Source organism: Pseudorca crassidens, chromosome 16 (genome assembly GCF_039906515.1).
Source record: "Pseudorca crassidens isolate mPseCra1 chromosome 16, mPseCra1.hap1, whole genome shotgun sequence".
Lineage (NCBI taxonomy): Eukaryota > Metazoa > Chordata > Mammalia > Artiodactyla > Delphinidae > Pseudorca > Pseudorca crassidens.
The window spans coordinates 85170136-85191923 of record NC_090311.1 but is presented as its reverse complement, the minus strand read 5'-3'; the positions used below and the strand labels follow the sequence as shown (position 1 = coordinate 85191923).

Below are 21788 nucleotides of genomic sequence, written 5' to 3'. Positions count from 1 at the left end.
CTATTCAAAAACTACCATGTGTTTAGAAAAAAACCTTTTGTTTTTGAATAAATGATTTATCATGTTGACATATTGGAGGTTCATATGAAAATGTATATCATACAAATAAAACATCATTTGAAGAAATATAACCATAAAAATCACAAAAAATATATGCTGTTGGTGTTCCAAGCAAGGACTATGTTTTTCCCAATTATGGAAAAGCACACTGTCTGGCATTTCATAGAAGTCTGATGAAGGAATGTTAAATGAACATATGAGTGGATATGAATGAATAAACCAGTGAGTTGCTGACTGGCAAAAAATGTATCTCCCTTCTATCAGGGAGATTATTGCCTTATCTAGGAGGGCCAATTCTCTGTAATTTCATTTTTATAGGCCAATTGTTCACTTAAACTCAATATTTTAAAAACATTTCCTTCATAATTTCCTTCATCATATAGTTCTTTGTGAAGACTCTTTTATCAGAGAAACAGAATTCTATTATTTTCTAAGTTTACAATGTCAGGCTTTAACTCTGACCACTGTGGTGGTTTCCCTGATGTTATATTTCTACTGACACTCTCATAATCTCTTAGATGTTAATTTTAAACAAACACAACTACAGAAGTAGAATAAAAAATAATAATTAGGTTTGCAAAAGGGCTTAGATGTTCTCATATATACCAGTATCAAGGAGAGGATGATATAGAGAAAAACAGGATCATCTTTTAAATTTTATTTATTAACTACTTTCACTCGTCTTTGTTTTGTTTTTAAAACATGGGCCTGTTGGCCTCCATTGCTTAACATGGAGAGAAGAAAGGGATGGATATACTGTCTAATTTATAGAAATCAACTAGTCCTCAGATCCAAAAGGATAAATATTAGCAAACATGGGGAAGATATTAAAAAGTAATTATTTTTATTTTAAAATATTGTCTTCTCAATTATTCATTAGACACAGGATTCAAAATTACTCACTTTAGGAAACACTATTCTTCTCTAGATCACAAATATATGGTGGCCACTACTTTTGTCTAGCTTAGAACACAAAGGAAATTTTTACCTTGGGACATAAATATTTATCACACTGGTTTACAGTCAAACTTATTACTCAACAAGATGCCCAGTCCTCAGTGTGCTACATTCACTCACCCGAAATACTTACACTGCTTTTGACGTCTTTCAGCTTTGGGAGGATGTCTAACCCGAAACCATCTGCCTGTCCCCGAGTCTTATTTCCACCATTCATGTAGTTGCCAAAGGCAAGAACCAAACCCAAAACTTGCATGACCCCTGAGCCATTTTTTAATGTCTGTAAAACAGGATACAGAAGAATCTCTCACTCACAGTCTTGTCTGAATTACCTTAAGTCAGTGGCAGATATTCATATTATACTAATAATTTGGGGTCACATCCAAACTTCATCAGTGCTCATTTTAGTATATTTAAGAGTAGTGTCTCCAAAGATAACTTAGAAAAAGTTGCACCACCCACAAGCATGCAGGTTGTGCTTCTGTAGCTGAGACGTACCAGCCTAGGTCATTTCTGTGATGTAACTGCATGGAAAACAAATATGGCTGTGATATGAGAACCACCACAAAATAATATCATTGCCATCGGCCTAACTGTACCTGCCTCTGTGCAACGCAAATTTTTGGCATAAGGTGTAACTACCAAAACGTAGTTATAAAGTTTAATTTCCAAATTTAGATTTATCCCTGAAAGGTTCATACTCACTTCTTCCAAAACACACAGTTGAAGTTGAATTTGTACATCACTTCCTCTGAAAATGTGTCTTTCATGACATCTTACTACTTTTCAAAATGATTTACCATAGCCAGAAAGAATGGTGCTATTTTGACAATTCGTTTTAAATGTTAATATTGGTAATTTCTGCCAAGCATTTGTTCTTTGTTTTCAGATGAATATTTATCTTCTGTCGAGCCATACAGCTGTTCCTGAAGCATTTGGTTTGAATCACTAACAATTTGTTGAGGGGCCCTCCACAAAATGGAGGAAAATAAAGAAAATGTCTTCACGTGGCTTTTGGCTGGCAGTCTGATGGAGGAGAGGCCCATGACAAGGGAATATTGTGCTTTGGCAAAAGCAGGGGGACAGAAGCCTGCGTGGGTGGACGCCCAGTGACTGTGCCCCAGCAGCGCTGTCCCGGGTCCACTCGCCCTCCTGCACATTTGCTTTGACCTTGATGCTCAGTCATACATTCTCTCTGGTGGGACCCCTATCCTTCAAATTTTATGAGTACTTATGGTAAATAAAAGAAAACCCGTTTGAAATACGAACATGACTGAACACAATTAAAGATCAGAACCCAAGCGACAGCCGCCGATGGACCAGCACCCACCTCACACAACTTCTGTAGCAGCTCCAGTTTGCGCCGAATTGAGCAAATGCTTTCTGAAAATGTGGACTGAAACAGGATGCAAAAGACTCGCTCTGAAAAGTTGGGGATTAGTGACAGTTCGTAAAGGAACCTAAGGAAATAAAGCCAAGTTAAGAGGAAAAAATGATGCACATAAACACGTTCATCCTCACATCATTCATGATACTGATGCACAGAAGGTACTTCATTTTCTGAATGGAAAGAGCCCCCCGTGGCCTGGACGCCGCCCGCGGGGCCGAAGCCCTGCTTACTGCTCAGGTTTGTCCAGAGACTTGGCGTTTTCCTTGTCTTTGGAGGACCGGCCGTGTTTTTCAATTTTTTCCAGTTCATCTGACTGTGCTCTCTGGAACAACAAAAGCCAAGTGGTTTTTAGATAATGATTATCTCAAATACAGCAAAACTCTATATATTTTCATATTTCTTAGCATGTTTGAAGTAAAGATCATCTCCAAATCTTCCAAATGTTATTGTCTGTTAGTGACATGAAAAATATTTATTCCAGCATGTTTTAAAACAACAGTTTCCCTCTCTTGTTTTTTAGCGGTTTATAATACCCTCCAGAATGCAAGAAATTAATTTTAAAGTGTCATTTCTTATTCAGAAATTAATCAAGTTAAATTTGGAAGTAATTTGATCCTAAAGCTGTTAAAGATTTTTAAAGGGAAAAGTACCTATTTAACTACTGCAATCATTGTTTATATCTGTTTTGGGGAAAGAACAGTACAATTGAATTATTAAGTCATGGAACAAAAATAAAAGATTTTGATTCTTCTGAATTTTCTTTTTGATACAAAAATGGCTCTAGGCTTTTCTTTCTAGGTGTCTTCTTTCACCTTTTAAAATCTCAAGCTAAAAATTTTTTGTTCTAAGTTTATTTCTTTATAGGAGGGGATCCTGTGCATTTTAACATAAGGTAGAAGATTTTATAGGCTTCAAGAGACACAAACTTACTCTTTGTGGAGAATTTGGATGATTTTATTTTCAGTCTTGTCTCTGTAATTCACAAAGATGTTTCAAAACAGCCAAAATACTATACTAAGTGCATTAACAAGTTTGAGTAGACCGCCGTATCTTGGGTTTGAGTCTAGTCCTCCGATATTAAAATCCCTTCAACCATTATTTGTTGTTTACCCAGCAAATCAGCTCAGCCATGAGCTGCTGTAGATGACAGGACCTGATCAACTTCTGGAGACTGCAGATTTCCTCTAAACAAAGAATGTTCTGTTTTGAATTCAGTGATTGTTCTGAAATGCAGGTTTTTCTATAGGTGGGATTAACTAGAAAAGACTAGTTTCTCCAAGGAAGCCTCTTTTAGCATGGAAAGACTTGATGACTGATCGGTAGATCTTCTGAGGGTTTGATCAGTTTTGCTTCCGGAACGTAAGGTGACAAAAAGGATACTGAGAAGTAAAGGTATGACGTCCACCACAAAGCCTGCCTTGCCCACCTCGACCCCATTATAACCAGTCTCTCTCTAGAACAGCACGGAACCTTGTGTTCACTCTGTGTTGTGCTACACGTACCACAGTGTCTCACTGGTGATGCACACGCATGCCTACAAGCTTCTGGAGGAGGAAGGCCATGTCTTGCTATGGTCCTAGTGACTGGTATGGTTCACTACGGTATGGTCAGCCCTCAGTATCGTGGGTTCCGCATTTGTGGATTCAACCAAATGCAGATCCAAAACATGTGGGGAAAATTCCATAAAGTTCCAAACAGCAAACTTGGATTCACTGTGCTGCATCAACGTTTTACACAGCACTTACACGGCATCATAAGTAATCGAGTGATTTAAAGCATACGGGAGGGTGTGTGGGGTTATATGCAAGTACTGCACAACTTCATTTAAGGGACTTGAACGTCTGCGGATTTTGGTACCAAGCCCCCACAGATACCGAGGGGTGACTGTGCAGTTAGCAGTCAGTAATTTTTTTTAAACATTGAAAAATTAAATCAGTAATTGAATATGAAAATAGAAGGCCTCCAGTTCTGGGGAAAAGAGGGAGGTAAAAGGACGAAATCTAATGACAGGACACTTGAAATAAGAACTAGTGAGGACATGATGATACAATGCCAACTGCTCAGCATCATCCTGAGAGTACAATGAGAATCCTTATGAGGTAATTTGAATCCAAAATAGATACCTATGCCTGCATGAGACAGAATGAGTCACTTCAAATGCTAGAACACAAATAGGTAGATAAAGAAATAAGAAAGCTATGCCCAGCAAAAGTACATATGACTTCACTCACCTGTACATCCATTCCACACAACTCTTTTGGGTATCCATCATTCATCTCTTACACAGGAATACTTATGTGTGTAAAGGTACAAGAAGTAGGACTAAAACGTCGTAGGTTTTTAAGCAATATTTATCAAATCTACAAATTCTGCTATTCATCAGTACACCAAGACCAACTGCTTCTTCTTGCCCATTGGCTTTCTCCTTGCACAACATGTGGGATCCAGCAAAAATCAGTTATTTTCTAGCTGTTAAGGCCCCAAATTCTTACTCTTATCAGCAACCATCAACTATGTAAACTATTGACTACAAATCTGTACCAGAACTCAGAGGTCACCTCGATAATTCTGGCTTTGTTTGACCCCCAAAATGAAGTTAGTCTCAAGGGTTCTTCTCTGGTCCACCAGTTTGAAGTAATCATCAGGGTCGGGCTTTAAAAAGGATGAATTTTAGGGATTTATTCATCCACCGATTCAATCAAAGACGGACTGTTTACCAGGCACTACACCAGACACTGGAGATAAAAATATATACGCTGGGCTTCAGATTCAAGGAAAATCCCACCACACGACACATCATGTTGCTCATAACACCACTCTTATTTGCTCAACCCTGCTACAGCAATCTTCCACTGCTTTTTTGTTGGGTTTTTTTTTTTTTTTTTGGCGGTATGCAGGCCTCTCACTGTCGTGGCCTCTCTCGTTGCGGAGCACAGGCTCCGGACGTGCAGGCCCAGCGGCCATGGCTCACAGGCCCAGCCGCTCCGTGGCATGTGGGATCCTCCGGGACCGGGGCACGAACCCGCCTCCCCTGCATCGGCAGGCGGACTCTCAACCACTGCACCACCAGGGAAGCCCCCCCACTGCTTTTTAAAACTATACATAACCCTTTATAAGAAGGGGATGCTAGTGACCACTCTACCATACCAGTGGTGATGAGAGTTATCTATCGAAATAGGTTCATTTTTCCTTATGGCCAAAGACACACGGGCAAAGTAACTACACACTCACATACCAATGAACAACATAAAGGAATTTCCAAGTTCCAAACATTCAGGTAGCAAGGCTTCCCTCTCCCAGTCTCACAAGCCCAGATCATTTCAGTCTCCAGCACAGGGGCTGTCTTTTGGTTACTACCTTCCTTTGCTTACTGCACACTCCCCCTTCCCACTCCCACCCCGATTACCTGCAGGTTTGTACCAGAATTTCCTTTTCTCAAGAGTTCCTGTTTGCCTAAAAATGAAATAGATCTATTGCTGCTAAGTTGGAGGCTTTCACCAGTTACCAAAGATTCACGGCACCCAACACCCAGACACAACCCTCACTCAACCGCTGGCCAGAACCGACCTGGATTCCTGGCTGCCAGCCCCGGACTTCACCAGGTATTTTGACCTCCGCGGCCCTAAACCCACACGCCCTGCAACTGAAGGCTGCTCTTCCAACTCCTGAGGAAAACCGTAGCTCCCAGAGAGGATGGGGCTGGGGAGCAGGGGGTGCAGGGGGAGAGGAAGCTGTTGAGAGGGGTAACGTGCTTTCCTGATGCCGAGTCTATTGCTGGCATTCAGCCAGTGTTTCTCAAGCGGGGCTCCAGGGAACACTGACTTGGGTCCTGAGATTCATTAAGCATTGCTGTGTGAGGACTTCCTCCGGAGGTCCAGTGGTTAGGACTCCGCGCTTCCACTACAGGGGGCGTGGGTGGGGTTCAACCCCCGGTCGGGGAACTGGGATCCCACATGCTGCGCGGTGCAGCCAAAAAAATGCTGTGTGGTACACGCTAAATAAATACTCTCAGAAGTTATGTTGTTGAAAAACCTATTTCATTTTATCAGCTATCCTCATACCTAATTGATCATAAAAAGTATGTATGTGAGAGGGCAACAGAGAGAACAAGATAGAAACGCTCCCAAGGAGCTGGTGTTCCAAGGGATGCAGGTGGGAACACAGTGTAGGCCACACTCTCACCAGTCCCCGTTCGGTTTCTACCATTTTCTCAGTGTTTCTAGTCTACGTCTCATCGCTAAATCTTGGCCTCAGCCCTCGCCCTCATGTCTGCCTCCGGATGGGCTCCCGCTGGTCACAGCATCACACCCCCTGTCCCTGGAGCCCCGACAGCCATCCTCAGTCCCCACCGCCAGGCCCGCGCTCCCACCCGCCCACACACGACAAAAGGCTTCAGCCCGCGTTTCCGAGACAGCCCGTTTTCCCCTGCATACGTCCACACGAGCAACTGCTTCCCCAATATTTTCTCCTGCATAGCTCAAAAGCACCTTGGACAAAAAAGTCTAAAAACAAACTCATGTTTTCTTCCCCAAAACACTTAGCGGTCCTGATGACAGCAAAGTGGAAACAAGTCACCCAGCCGGACGCCGATGAGTCGCCCAGCCTCAGAGCCGCTCTCCCCCGCCACTCCCAATGCCGTCGTGCGGCCCGGGCCACCACCCTCCCGTCCGTTCTGCCTGGCCCCCGTCACCGCCCCCAGCTATGACACCCACCCTACACGGTACGCAGTGTCACTCTGTAAAGATGCAGACCGGAGCCTGTGCTCGACGCCACTCCTCACGCCTGCGTCTCGGCTGACCCTCACTCTTAGATCAGCACACAGACCCCGGGTGCCCGCGAATCCCCTGTGGCCCGCTGCCCGCCCCCATCTTGTGTCCTGCCCACACCTGCTGAGCGGTTCTGTCCCCACTGGCTTTCCTCCAGTTCCTCAAGTGGATCCCACTCCTCTTACACCGACGCTGCGCCTTGTGTCTGGAACATTCCCCACACGTCTCACCCCTCAGCACCCCTGCTTCTCTGGTCTGGGGAGGCCGCCCTTCACCTCCTCACCAGCCTGGGTCCTCCTGGGGACACAGCCCCGTTGGGCATCACCACTGGAAATGAGTCTGGGAGGCGTGGCTCCCAGAGTACAAAGACAGCTCCATAAGCCCAAGGATAATGTCAATGTTTTCATCATTGCAACCAGAGCACATGCCTGAAATAAAGCAGACGTTTAATAAATATCTGATGAAATAATCACAAACATATGGAGTTTATTATATATAAATTACTCCAAAGTCACTCATTTCTTCCTAACGTCCTATCTCCTCATTCAATCTCATCTTTTCTCCCCTTTCTGCAAATAGAAACAGTAACTACCAGGCCTTGAAACAGTGGGTGTCTGACTTTGGAGAAGTCAAGGTCACAATGTCTGGTGATGTGGACGACAGCAGCCAGGCAGCCGGTTCTGTGCTGGATGGCGGTTGAGGGGAGACTGTGCCTGGTCTCCAGGAGTTTTCTTTTCTTTACTCCTGTGCTATTGATCCAGCATCAGCAGCAACCTTCCTCTTCCTGTAATTGATCTGTAATTATCTCTCCCTCTCTCCGCTCACCCTTCCCCTCAGCCCTTTCTTTCCTACCTGAGCCTCAAACTCCCTTCTCCCCCACCCATCACTCCCTGAGCCCTTCACAGCCCTCCCTCTCCTTCTCCAGCTCAGAATTTCAGAGGAAAATTGACTTCTCTCATCTTGGGCTTGGTTTATGAATCCCCACGATCTGGCTTTTGTTCTCTCACTAAGCTCAAAAATGATCTTCTTAGAGCCAAGAGTCTCTTCTACCTGTAGATAAAACAAGAGCTCCTATTTATTGAGCCCTTAATAACAGTCAGGCACCCTGCAAAGTGTTCTCCATGTACAATATCATGTAGTCCTCACAGAGCCCTGACAGGCATCATTATCACCAACAGCATCACCCCCATCATATGATGAGAACGCTGAGTCTCAGGTCTCAACCAGTAAGTATGGGTGCCAAGGTCCAAGCCTTCACCTATCGTCTCCTGATGTCAAGGGGCTGACACAGATGTCTTTTTTACAGGAGTGCTACTGAGCCCCAGGCTGCCTACTGAAGGGGCCCAGGGTCTTGAAGACCAACATGGGGCCAAGATGAGGACACCCCATTCCTTGCCAGTCATTCCTGCAACTAAAAGTCCTGGAACTAAGACTATAAACAAACATAGGAAAGCTGTGAAAAATGCAGGGAAGGCTGACTGGCCGGGAACCTCACAAGCTGAGGAAAGTCGTAAGCTCCCCGTGTTTTCTTTCCTCCTTCATCCCCAGTGGGGTGCTGGAGAGGCCTGGATGCAGGACCACCTCTAGACAAAGGACGTCTGGCAGAAAAAACCTCATTCTTAACACTTGTCCTACTCGAGCCAAAAACCAAGAGAAAAACTGACCCCTCGCGGAATCAGTGTGGCCGAGTGGAGAAGCGAACATCACCCGACCTGGCAGCAATGCGGTAAAGCTGGCTGGCAGGAGGCAATGCTACTTAGCGACACTCTTCCCCGACCTCCCCCCCAGTGTCTGGGGGGCAGCTGGTACTTCTCCCACCCCCGGCAGCAACGAGGCACAATGAGGTGGCTCAGAGGGTTGACAGTGAGCCTACAATCTAACTGGAAAAGGGGCAAAAGACGTGGACCTCACCAAAGAGAACACACAGAAGACAAACACATGAAAAGACGATCATTTGCCATTAGGAAAATGCAAATTAAAATCGCAGTGAGATATTACCATACACCTACCTATTACAACAGCTAAAACTTAAAAGATGGTGACAGCACCAAGGATGCAGCAAAATTAGATCTCTCCCATATTGCTTCTGAGGACGTTCTGGAGAATAGTTTGGCAGCTTCCTAAAAATACATTCTAAACATACATTTAACATATGCCGGCATTTATCGCAGAGATGAGAAAGCTCATAACCACACCAAAAACTTAATGTATATGAATATTCATAGGAGTTTTATTTGTAATAGCCAAAACCTGAAAACCCAAATGTCCCTCAATGTAGGAAACAAATTTGGAGTGTTCACACCATGGAGTACTATTCAACAATGGAAAAAAATAAGCTTTTACACTCAACACTTGGATGGATCTCAAGGGAATTATACTGAGTGAAAATAAGCCAATATCAAAAGGTTACAGGTTACATCCTATATGATTCCATTTATATAACACTCAAAATGACAAAATTACAGAGATGGAAAACAGAATAGTGACTGCCAGGGATTAGGAATGGGGAAAGGGGTCTGTGCAGAGGTGGAACAATTCTGTATCTTTTTTTTTTTTTGGCTGTGCCGCAGGGATTGTGGGATCTTAGTTCCCCAATCAGGGACCAAACCTGGCCCTGGCAGTGAAAGCACCGACTCCCAACCACTGGGCCACCAGGGGATTCCCAACAATTTTGTATCTTGATTGTAGTAATGGTTACACAAATCAACACATGTGATAAAACTGTACAGAACTACACACACATAGAAACATGTGCATGCACGCACGCACACACACACACAAAGGAGTGCATGAGGGACCAGCAAAATCGAAAAAAAGGTCTATGGATCACACCAATGTCAATTTCCAGATTTTAACACTGTACTACACTTTTGTAAGATCTTATCACTGGGTAAAACTGGATGAAGGCTACACAGGGCCTCTGTGTACTCTGTATGTTATATCCAGTGAATCTGCAGTTATTTCAAAATAAAAACTTAAAAGAAAAAATCAACACAGCCCACTGCTCATCTGTTCCTTTATGTCCCCAAATACGTTCCTCCTTTGAATATCCAATCTTGGTCCAAACACCCAGGAAAGAAGCGGACTTCGGTATCTCCCCTCCCTCATCCTGTTAGGCAACACTTCCTAGCTCATCAGTCCTGAAAAAACCTCAGGAGCAGACTTCCCCCTCTCCCATCTCAATGCCACATCCATCCCTGTCAATCTCAGCCCCTCCCAAATCCCATTCCAACTCTCCTGTGGGCTTCCTTCCTCCAACACAAAATTCCTCACCCCATATCACTCTGCTCCACCTGCTGGGAAAGTCCTCATCTCTACTCTCAAGCTTATAAGAACATCTGCAAACAGGCCCAAACCTTGCCTCACTACAAAGATTACTCAGGGTTCCCCAAATCAAGTAACTGTCACCTCTTCAGCAACTGTCCTGTTCTTTCCACAGAACTCTGTCCCAGCACTTGTCACCTTAGCCTGTAACTATTTAGTTACGTACCTGACCCCCAGTGTCTGATTTGCCAACCATCCAATGGTTAGTTCCTCTCATTTTATTTGAATAAAAAATATGCATGTTAGATACATTATAAATAAAATATCCTTTTCTGTGTTGGACTAGGGACGTCTCAGCAATTTCAAGGGGAAATGCTTCTGTATTGTTAAACGACCACTTAAAATATACTTTTTACACATTACACATTCAAGACTTTATGGGTGGTCCCTATACTATTTGTTGACTTGTATTTCCTCTAATCATAAAAACTAGCTTTTCAAGAGATATAGCAATGGTGGTCATAGACACATAGCAATCTCAAGTTGTACGTCAAGGGCTGAATGGCTCTTCAGGGGGCCTGAGATAACACTTAACCATATATTGGCAAATCACCATATACTGGTAAGTAAACAAAGATTTCAGAGCCAAATATGTATCTGGAATCATTCAACTTCCTAAATGTCAACTGAAAAAAAACCCCACACAACCTAAAAGTTGAGGATTATGTTTTAATCGGGGACCTTACTGAGGACTCTAGCCCAGGATATAGCCTCTCAGATACTCTGAGAGTATGCCGGGCCTCTCAGATAAATGCCGGCATATGTTAAATGTATATTTAGAATGTATTTTTAGGAAGCTGCCAAACTATTCTCCAGAACGTCTTCAGAAGCAATATGGGAGAGATCTAATTTTGTTCCAAAGAAGTAAGGGGCTTTTTGCCGAAGAAAGAAAACAAAAAAAACACGTAGTTGAACATCAAAACATTACTGCTAAACACAAAAAACAGACATCTCAAGTTAATGATGTTAGTGCTTTTCTGTGTATGGGAGGATGCCAGAGTCTAGGCCCATTGAAATTATTCCTTTGATGTGAACCTCAGCCATCTGGGGCCAGTGTCCTATTTTTCTCCACCCTAAATGTCGGGGGCAGCCACTGTGGCTGATGGCTTGACGGTTGGCAACATTCTTTGCTTACTGGAATGGCAGGAGACAATTTTTTTTTTCCCAAAATTCAGTGAAGGAAAATGATAGGAATTTTACATCCTTATGAAGAGATCTGACTACTCCTTTAATTGATTAATTGCTGAGCTAAATGTTAGTTACCGCAATCATGGGCAACAAGGAGGGAAGGATGATGGACCCCTCAACCAGAATGTCAAAACCATCCAATGCTATTCCTGTTCATGAATAATTTCAAGTCAGTTCTCTGCTTTGGAGTAACCAAGGCTCTTAGCAGGTACCTACAACAATCAACACTTGCTACCACTGAAATATCTCTACCTTATATGACCATTCACAGGCCAAACCTGCAACTCTTCTACAAAAACTATTACATTCCTAGTCTAAGTACACTCCTCTACCATCAGCAGAAAAAGGGATTTAAAGAAGGTACAGTCCCTGGGAAAACCATAATTCAAAAACAGTCATGTACCACAATGTTCATTGCAGCTCTATTTACAATAGCCTGGACATGGAAGCAACCTAAGTGTCCATCATCAGATGAATAGATAAAGAAGATGTGGTACATATATACAATGGAATATTACTCAGCCATAAAAAGAAATGAAATTGAGTTATTTGTAGTGAGGTGGATGGACCTAGAGTCTGTCATACAGACTGAAGTAAGTCAGAAAGAGAAAAACAAATACCATATGCTAACACATATATATGGAATCTAAAAAAAAAAAAAAAAAAAAAAAGTCATGAAGAGCCTAGAGGCAGGACGGGAATAAAGACGCAGACCTACTAGAGAATGGACTTGAGGACACAGGGAAGGGTAATCTGGGATGAAGTGAGAGAGTGGCATGGACATATATACACTACCAAATGTAAAATAGATAGCTAGTGGGAAGCAGCCACATAGCAAAGGGAGATCATCTCAGTGCTTTGTGACCACCTAGAGTGGTGGGATAGGGAGGGTGGGAGGGAGGGAGACGCAAGAGGGAGGAGATATGGGGACGTATGTATACTTATAACTGATTCACTTTGTTATAAAGCAGAAACTAACACACCATTGTAAAGCAATTATACTCCAATAAAGATGTTAAAAAAATAAAATCATATATACTTACAAATAAATAAATTACATATATATATGTAATTTATATATATATATATAATAAAAGAAGGTACAGCAAAGATTTACGGCACCAGCTTGGCATGAACATTCATTGTGGTTGCTAGCCAATGGCACTATTTCTCTAATGCCTGCCTGCTATCACGGAAAATTGCTGGGAAAGGTTTAATGTATGTGTGACAGGAGAGACTTCCCCCCAGGAGAGCTGAATAGTCTGTAATTGGACCAGAATTTCTCAGGGAAGTGTGAACTCTGGCAAAGGCATAACACAGCAATCATCCCTCTATTCTTGTCTTTCAAGCAGTACCTGTGCTCCCAGCTACAGACATGCCACATCTCCCCTCCCCAAACCCAACAGCCTTCATATCTACTATTTTTTAGGAGATAGGACTTAAAGTGCCTTATGATATATATTGGGTTAAACTATTATTTCATTGAATGTTAACACTTGAATTACTTTATGATTATTAAAAATTTATGCATATTGCACCTACCCCGCAGAAGTATAACCTCCTTGCTGGGGGAGGCTGGGCAGCAATAGGTACCTAGCACATTTCCTAGAAGCAGACTATAGACAAGAGCATAATTGGAAAAGAAAATGTGTAAGCATAAATTATTTTTCAAGGTACTAATATACACTATTATTTCTATATACATTATGTTAAATATTTAATTAAATATTCAATATTATATTTTAATAGGCACAATATACATAGCTTTCCAGAAATGGAGCTACCAGTCATATCTAAGAAAAACCTTACTTCAATTTTAGCAAGTGTTCACCAGTTTGGAAAATCCTATTAGTGGTGATAAAAGTAATTTTAGCTGCTATATTCAAGGCTATTATAAATAAAGGGACAAATATTGGTCTCCTTCATCATACCTTCTGGTTCAATAATTTACAAGCATCATAAAATATTATAGATTACTTTGTTACTTCTACTTTAGAGTGTAGACATTAGACCTTTAAAGTTATATATGTAGAAAAATTTTTATCCATGAATTTCTTCTCAGGATGGTAAAGGAAATGTGGACAAAGAATGTCGCTGCCATTTCAGTAAACAAAGGATGTTGCAGTCATCAAGTTATCCCCACGTGTTCTCCCTGAGGGAACTCAGGATGGAGAAAAGCAGGACACTGGCCCTAGGTAGTTAAGGTACACATCAAAGGAATGATTTCCATGAGCCCAGACGCTTGCATCTTCCCATACACAGAAAAGTGCTGAGGTCGTTAACTTGAGATGTCTGTCTTTGTGATTAGCAATAATCTTTTGAAGTTCGACTACATGTTTTTTTCTCCTGTGTATCTTGACTCTTCCCTTAGCTCTTTGGAACAGTCCCTCAGAGTTTTCTGTGAGGCTGTATCCCAGGCTTAAGTCCTCAGTAAGTCTGCCGAATAAAACATAATTCTCAACCTTCAGATTGGGCATATTTTTCAGTCAACAGAAACATAAATATTTGTTAGGAAAAGGAAGCACTGAATGGATAGGATTGAGAATTAACAGCCTGGTCTAAGGGGTACCCATCCGGGATGACTCAGCCTTCTGCAGGAAGCTCCCTAAATAAAGAGACTCAAAAAGGAAAGGAAAGGAAAGTGGTAACACCGGAGCCTGTCAAGCAAATGTTGCAACGTGAAGCGACACAGTAAATGTCAAGGGATTACTTCTTGACATTAGTAGTGGGTCTGGTAATGTGAAAAGAGAGGGTGTGTGGGGAAAAGGAGGTCAGGAGCAGAAAGAAGCACCACAGAGTCATGAGCACAATCTAAGGCCCCTCACGCATACACAAGGAAGCCAGTGACCTTGACGCTGCTGTCGAGGTCAACCCAAGCAGCTCCCCTGCTGTGCTTTACGTGCGTGCAAGTGCGAGGGCGGATTCTGTGACGTGGCTCCAGAGACCCGGCTTTCTGTCCCGATGACGAGAAAGCAAGAGTCTTTATTTCAAATGTAAAAGTAAAAACTGACCCCAAATTAACTTTGTTGAACATCTGATCACAGTTCCTCTTTCTCCTTAAAATATATGCCATCATTTAAGTAATGATCGAAACCTCAATGTTTTTAAAAACATTCTGTTTAAGAGAACGTGTCAAAGCTAGTGTTACGTTCACCATAAATAAATGCATTCATTTGGTAAGTATTTCTTTGTAGTGCTTAGTGTGTTCCAAGGGAATATGATACTAAGGGAAAAAAGCAGACACAGAAGTTCCATGATGTTCCATGGAGGGGATGAGAGTAAATCCTGGGAATGTGTGTGGAACGTCCAAGCTAAGTGCTCCAGAGGTGAGTTCTCTCTGCGTTTATAACACGAGGGTTTATGACCCAGAAGAATGACAGAGGGGGAAGGAGGGGATAACAAAGGTTCAGTGATGTTCACTAGGACGAGATGGTGAGTAGAAGTTTCCCAACTGAAGGCAGCTTTGTCAGTGCTTGTTCTAGTGGTGGGACCAGGAGGTTTTGAGAAGCAGAGGCCAAGTGGCTGGAGGGCCAACAGCTGGGAGAGCTGTTCTCTAATGAGTCCACCCTTGGATTTCACCAATCAAATTAAAATCTAATCTTAAAGCAAGGTGAAAATGTATGTGAGCATTCCCGTGTCGTTCATCACCAGTGAAGTTGTGTTAATCATTCTTTCATTTCCCAGGAATTCACTGGAGACAGTTCATCTAAGAGAAGCACAGTTATCGAAAACTCAGTCGATACCTTTATGATGTGTCAGGCAATGTCACATCCCAGATGAACAGGAAAGAAACATAATTTCTGGATTTTATGAAGTCCATAGCATCAATCTGTAACTGATTCAAGACCTAAAGCTTTTCTTTTTTAATTCTGAAATTCACCTTAAACACATTTATAGTTGAAAATGAGCTACAGGGATTCCAGGAACCAACCCCAAAAAGCAATGAAATATGAGAATATGGTTTTCAAACAGCTCCATGGGGAAAGTCAGTAATCCTCTCACATCTGTTTGAAGAAACTAATGATTAAATGTTGCTAAAAATATGAATCCAGTAAAGACCTCTTGGAAGTGACAGGAACAGACAGTTAATCCAGTTCACTTGCACTAAGGTAACACAGTGCACACCTCTGAGGATGCTCGATCCTGTAAAGTGTGCCGGTTACTTTTCCAGATTGAAGTTTATGGTCTGTCAACCATGACGGTAAGTAAAGATCACTACCACTGTGCCCATGAAATCCAATCCCAAGAAGTGTAAAGTTAAACCTCTAATTCTTGCTATCTTGCCTGCTTTTTTTTCTCCTTCTAATTGGATTAGAGCTGTTTAATTACAAATGGATGGGGATTTTTTTCTCCTTTTTTCAATATTTTTTCTTGGACTGAACTTCTAATAAGATTCACTTCCAAGGTTTGGTTTTGTCTTACTATTTAAGATTTTTTTTCCTTGACTATGAGATAAAGGGAACTGAATCTAAAAAAACAATTCAACTGATAGCTATACAAGGACATTTTTATGGACACATTTCTGAATTGATATTAAATATCTGATTCACTAAATATTTATTCACTAAAATAAGGAATCTACCTCAACTTCTCCTCCATCCCCCCAATCCCCATCCATCACTTCTCACCGGGCCATCTGAGGAGTGTGTACTAGGAATCAGAATCAACAGATACATTTAACCAACTGTAAATATTACATACTGCTTTTGAAGATATTTTATCCTCAGAACTCAATGGTATTAAATAACCCAAAGTTAACTGGAAAGATTTTTGCTTTTAAAAACTCAACGGGATATACTGTATTTAGTATCTCTGTGGATTCACTAGGTGTTTTGGGTTTTTTTAACATCTTTATTGGAGTATAATTGCTTTACAAAGGTGTGTTAGTTTTGGCTTTATAACAAAGTGAATCAGCAATACGTATACATATATCCCCATATCTCCTCCCTCTTGCAGTCTCCCTCCCACCCTCCCTATTCCACCCCTCCAAGGGCTCGCAAAGCACCGAGCTGATCTCCCTGTGCCATGCGGCTGCTTCCCACTAGCTAGCTATTTTACATTTGGTAGTGTATATATGTCCATGCCACTCTCTCACTTCGTCCCAGCTTGCCCTTCCCCCTCCCCGTGTCCTCAAGTCCATTCTCTATGTCTGCATTTTTATTCCTGTCCTGCCCTTAGGTTTTTCAGAACCTTTTTTTTTTTTAGATTCCATATATACGTGTTAACATACAGTATTTGTTTTTCTCTTTCTGACTTACTTCACTCTGTATGACAGACTCAAGGTCCATCCACCTCATTACAAATAACTCAATTTCGTTTCTTTTTATGGCTGAGTAATATTCCACTGTATATATGTGCCATATCTTCTTTATCCATTCACCTGTCAATGGACACTTAGGATGCTTCCATGTCCTGGCTATTGTAAATAGAGCTGCAATTAATATTGTGGTGCATGACTCTTTTTGAATTACGGTTTTCTCAGGGTATATGCCCAGTAGTGGGATGGCTGGGTCATATGTAGTTCTATTTTTAGTTTTTTAAGGAACCTCCATACTGTTCTCCATAGTAGCGGTATCAATTTACATTGCTACCAACAGTGCAAGAGGGCCACCTTTTCTCCACACTCTATCCAGCATTTATTGTTTGTAGATTTTTTGATGATGGCCATTCTGACTGGTATGAGGTGATACCTCATTGTAGCTTTGATTTGCATTTCTCTAATGATTAGTGATGTTGAGCATCCTTTCATGTGTTTGTTGGCAATCTGTATATCTTCTTTGGAGAAATGTCTATTTCAGTCTTCTGCCCATTTTTGGATTGGGTTGTTCGTTTTTTTGATATTGAGCTGAATGAGCTGCTTGTATATTTTGGAGATTAATCCTTTATCAGTTGCTTCATCTGCAAATATTTTCTCTCATTCTGAGGGTTGTCTTTGCATCTTGTTTATGGTTTCCTTTGCTGTGCAAAAGCTTTTAAGTTTCATTAGGTCCCATTTATTTCTGTTTATATTTCCATTTCTCTAGGAGGTGGGTTTAAAAGGATCTTGCTGTAATTTATGTCATAGAGTGTTCTGCCTATGTTTTCCTCTGACAGTTTTATAGCGTGTGGTCTTAGATTTCGGTCTTTAATCCATTTTGAGTTTATTTTTGTGTATGATGTTAGCGAGTGTTCTAATTTCATTCTTCTACATGTAGCTGTCCAGTTTTCCCAGAACCACTTATTGAAGAGGCTGTCTTGATTCACTAGGTTTTAATTCCTCAGGAAACAGGTATTGTGCCGTCAGTATTGCTTTTTTGTTTTTTTTAAAATAAATTTATTTATTTTATTTACATTTATTTTTGGCTGTGTTGGGTCTTCTTTGCTGCACATGGGCTTTCTCTAGATGTGGCGAGTGGGGGCTGCTCATTGTTGTGGTTTGCGGGCTTCTCATTGCGGTGGCTTCTCTTGTTGCTGAGCACGGGCTCTAGGAACATGGGATCAAGAGTTGTGGCTCGCTGGCCCTAGAGCGTAGGCTCCATAGTTGTGGCACACGGGCTTAGTTGCTCTGTGGCATATGGGAACCTCCCGGACCAGGGCTCGAACCCATGTCCCCTGCATTGGCAGGCAGATTCTTAACCACTGTGCCACCGGGAAGCCCAGGTTTGTGGTTTCTGAAATTATGTTGTGGTTAGATTTGGAGACTGCCCCAAATTCATTGACATCTGTAAGAGAAAGCTCCCTGCCAACCATATGCCACCAGAGAGAACAAAGATTACATTCTAAACAAGGCTGTGTAACAAGAACATCCATCTGTTTCACAGAGGTTACATGGTCCAATGACACGGAAGCATCAGGAAAAAGCAAGTATGTATTTATAGCAAAGGATTCAGGTTGGCTACGTTTATTGTTCTCAAGGATAAGCAGTGGAATGCCAAGTAAGAGTGTTACTTTGTACACCTGAAACAAATATCTCAACTACATTTCAATAAAAAATGAAAAGGAAAAAAAAAAGTAAAGTAACTGGTAATAAAAACATTACTCCTCATATATTTAATATATTTTGTTATCAATTAAATAGACATTAGTCTATTTTTTCTTGATAAAACTTAAATATCCCTTTGATTACCATTATTAAACTATTAAGGCAAAATTAAGACTGTATTTAGATACCTTTCAAACAAGATTTCAGACCTGAAATGAGTAATTACAGTTATGTCAACACAATAAAGTTTTGAAAGATTTCCAAGGAGTCCCCAAGCCAGACCCAAGAGCACACATCAGTTTTTCCGTTCAGAAGTACCTTCATATGAACAAGACTCATGTCCTATGGAATGACACGTGACATAGGAATTACATGCCAAATAAGAACAAACCTCCCTACTGTCCATGCCAGCTACTGGCTCTGGGCCCTCAGACCCCACTGACCCCATTGACATAGTGGACGGGCCTCAGCACTGTGCCCTTCACCGGGGTGAGCACAATGTTATGCTTTATCAGTAGGGGGTGCTGGAGGCACACAGCAGGAGGAAAGGGGGCTTCTGGTGTGCAGGCATTGGCCTTTTCCTCTCTACCTGTGCACAGATGATCCACAGTGTGGGTGTGTGAGGACATGGGTTGGGTGTCCTCTGGCCGACCGTGACTGCAGCCACAAACCAGAGCACATAGAGCCCCTCGGAGCTTTGCAGTCCTGGCCGAGGTCCCACGACCTCTTCACTCCCCACGTGGACACCAGGCACTGCACACATGCGCCAGCCACGGCTCACCTGGGCCCTGAGCTCTGTTTCCCGGGCTCTCTCAGCGTGGATGCAGCAGGCTCTGGGCTCTGCCTGTGGGGCATCCTGATGCCAGCACGCCTGGCCACAAGCTGTGGCTCACCTGCTGCCCTAAGTTTGTTTTCCACTCACCCAGAGACTGGGGACCAGCTGTGGTCTGGGCAAACCAGGGTGCTGCAGACACACCTAGTCCAGGGAGAAGGTCTCCCTCCAAGTCTCTCCTCGCTTGGGTCCTAGAGCCATCTTCACATCCTTGTACTCTCCCAGCACAGGTTAACCATTCACTATAATAAGTTTCCCTGTTTACTTTACCCTGAGGCTTCTATCCTCTGATTGGACCCGGACTGATAGCACAGCCAATCCCCAGCACCTGACATCCCACTTTCTGCCCTGAAGCAACTAGACTCCTATATCAATTTGAATGAATGAGTAGACAACTCAAACCTAACAGGACCAAGACACATTTTTATTCCCCATCCTTCACCAAACCACTTCAAGGTATCTCTGAATGGCAACTCTATTGTCCAGGCCAAATTCCTAGGGATCCCCCTTCATTCCTCTTTCTCACAGTCTGTATCCAGACCACCAGAACAAAGGCACCAGTCGCCCCCACCAGGAAGCCTACACAACCCACTGAAGCAGCCTTACCCACTGGGAGCAGACACCAAAACAACAGGAACTATGAACCTGCAGCCAGCAAAACAGAGACCCCAAACACAGTAAGTTAAGCAAACAGAGAAATACACACCAGATGAAGGAGCAAGGTAAAAACCCACCAGACCAAACAAATGAAGATGAAATAGGCAGTCTACCTGAAAAAGAGTGAAGAGTAATGATAGTAAAGATGACCCAAAATCTTGCAAATAGAATGGAGAAAATTCAAGAAACGTTTAATAAGGAAGTAGAAGAACTAAAGAGAAAACAAACAATGAAAAGCAACACAATAAATGACATTAAAAATTCTCTAGAAGGAATCAATAGCAGAATAACTGAGGCAGAAGAATGGATACGTGACCTGGAAGATAAAATAGTAGAAATAACTACTACAGAGCAGAATAAAGAAAAAAGAATGAAAAGAATTGAGGACAGTCTCAGAGACCTTTGGGACAACATTAAATGCACCAACATTCTAATTATGGGGGTTCCAGAAGAAGAAAAGAAATAGAAAGGGACTGAGAAAATACTTGAAAATACTTGAAATACTTCTTTCCCTAATATGGGAAAGAAGATAGTTAATAAAGTCCAGAAAGCACAGAGAGTCCCATACAGGATAAATCCAAGGAGAAACATGCCAAGACACATATTAAACTATCAAAAACAGAAACACGCCAAGGCACATATTAAACTATCAAAAATTAAATACAAAGAAAAAATATTAAAAGCAGGAAGGGTAAAATAACATACAAGGGAATCCCCATAAGGTTAACAGCTGATCTTCAGCAGAAACTCTGCAAGCCAGAAGGGAGTGGCAGGACATATTTAAAGAGATGACGGGGAAAAACCTACAACCAATATTACCCAGCAAGGATCTCATTCCGATTTGATGGAACAATTAAAAGCTTTACAGACAAGCAAAAGTTAAGAGAATTCAGCACCACCAAACCAGCTTTACAACAAATGTTGAAGGACCTTTTCTAGGCAGGAAACACAAGAGAAGGAAAAGACATACAATACCAAGCCCAAAACAATTAAGAAAATGGTAAAAGGAATATACATATCAATAACTACCTTAAATGTAAATGGATTAAATGCTCCAACCAAAAGACAGAGACTGGCTGAATGGTTACAAAAACAAGACCCGTATATATACAGTCCAAAAGAGAACCACTTCAGACTTATGGACACATACAGACTGAAAGAGAGGGGATGGAAAAAGACATTCCATGCAAATGGAAATCAAAGCAGAGCTGGAGGAGCAATACTCATATCAGATAAAATAGACTTTAAAATAAAGACTATTACAAGAGACAAAGAAGGACACTACATAATGATCAAGGGAGCAATATTTATAAACTGTATAAATATATACAAATTATAACAATTGTAAATATTTATGCACCCAACATAGGAACACTTCAATGCATAAGGCAAATGCTAACAGCCATAAAAGGAGAAATCAGCACTAACATAATCATAGTAGGGGACTTTAACACCTAAATTTCACCAATGGACAGATCATCCAAAATGAAAATAAATAAGGAAACACAAGTTTTAAATGATACATTAAACAAGATGGACTTAATTGATATTTATATGACATTCCATTCAAAGAAAACAATACAGTTTCTTCTCAAGTCTTCATGGAACATTCTTCAGGAAAGATCATATCTTGGGTCAAGCCTTGGTAAATTT

General features: G+C 41.8%; 1 protein-coding gene across 1 annotated transcript in view; it reads right to left on the bottom strand.

Annotated features, from left to right (window-relative positions):
* Positions 1-21788, bottom strand: part of FMN2 (formin 2) — a 310064-nt gene that overhangs the window by 85012 nt on the left and 203264 nt on the right. The window contains 3 exon segments of the mRNA XM_067711167.1: positions 1151-1297; positions 2348-2477; positions 2638-2729. Coding sequence (XP_067567268.1) covers positions 1151-1297; positions 2348-2477; positions 2638-2729 — 369 coding nt within the window.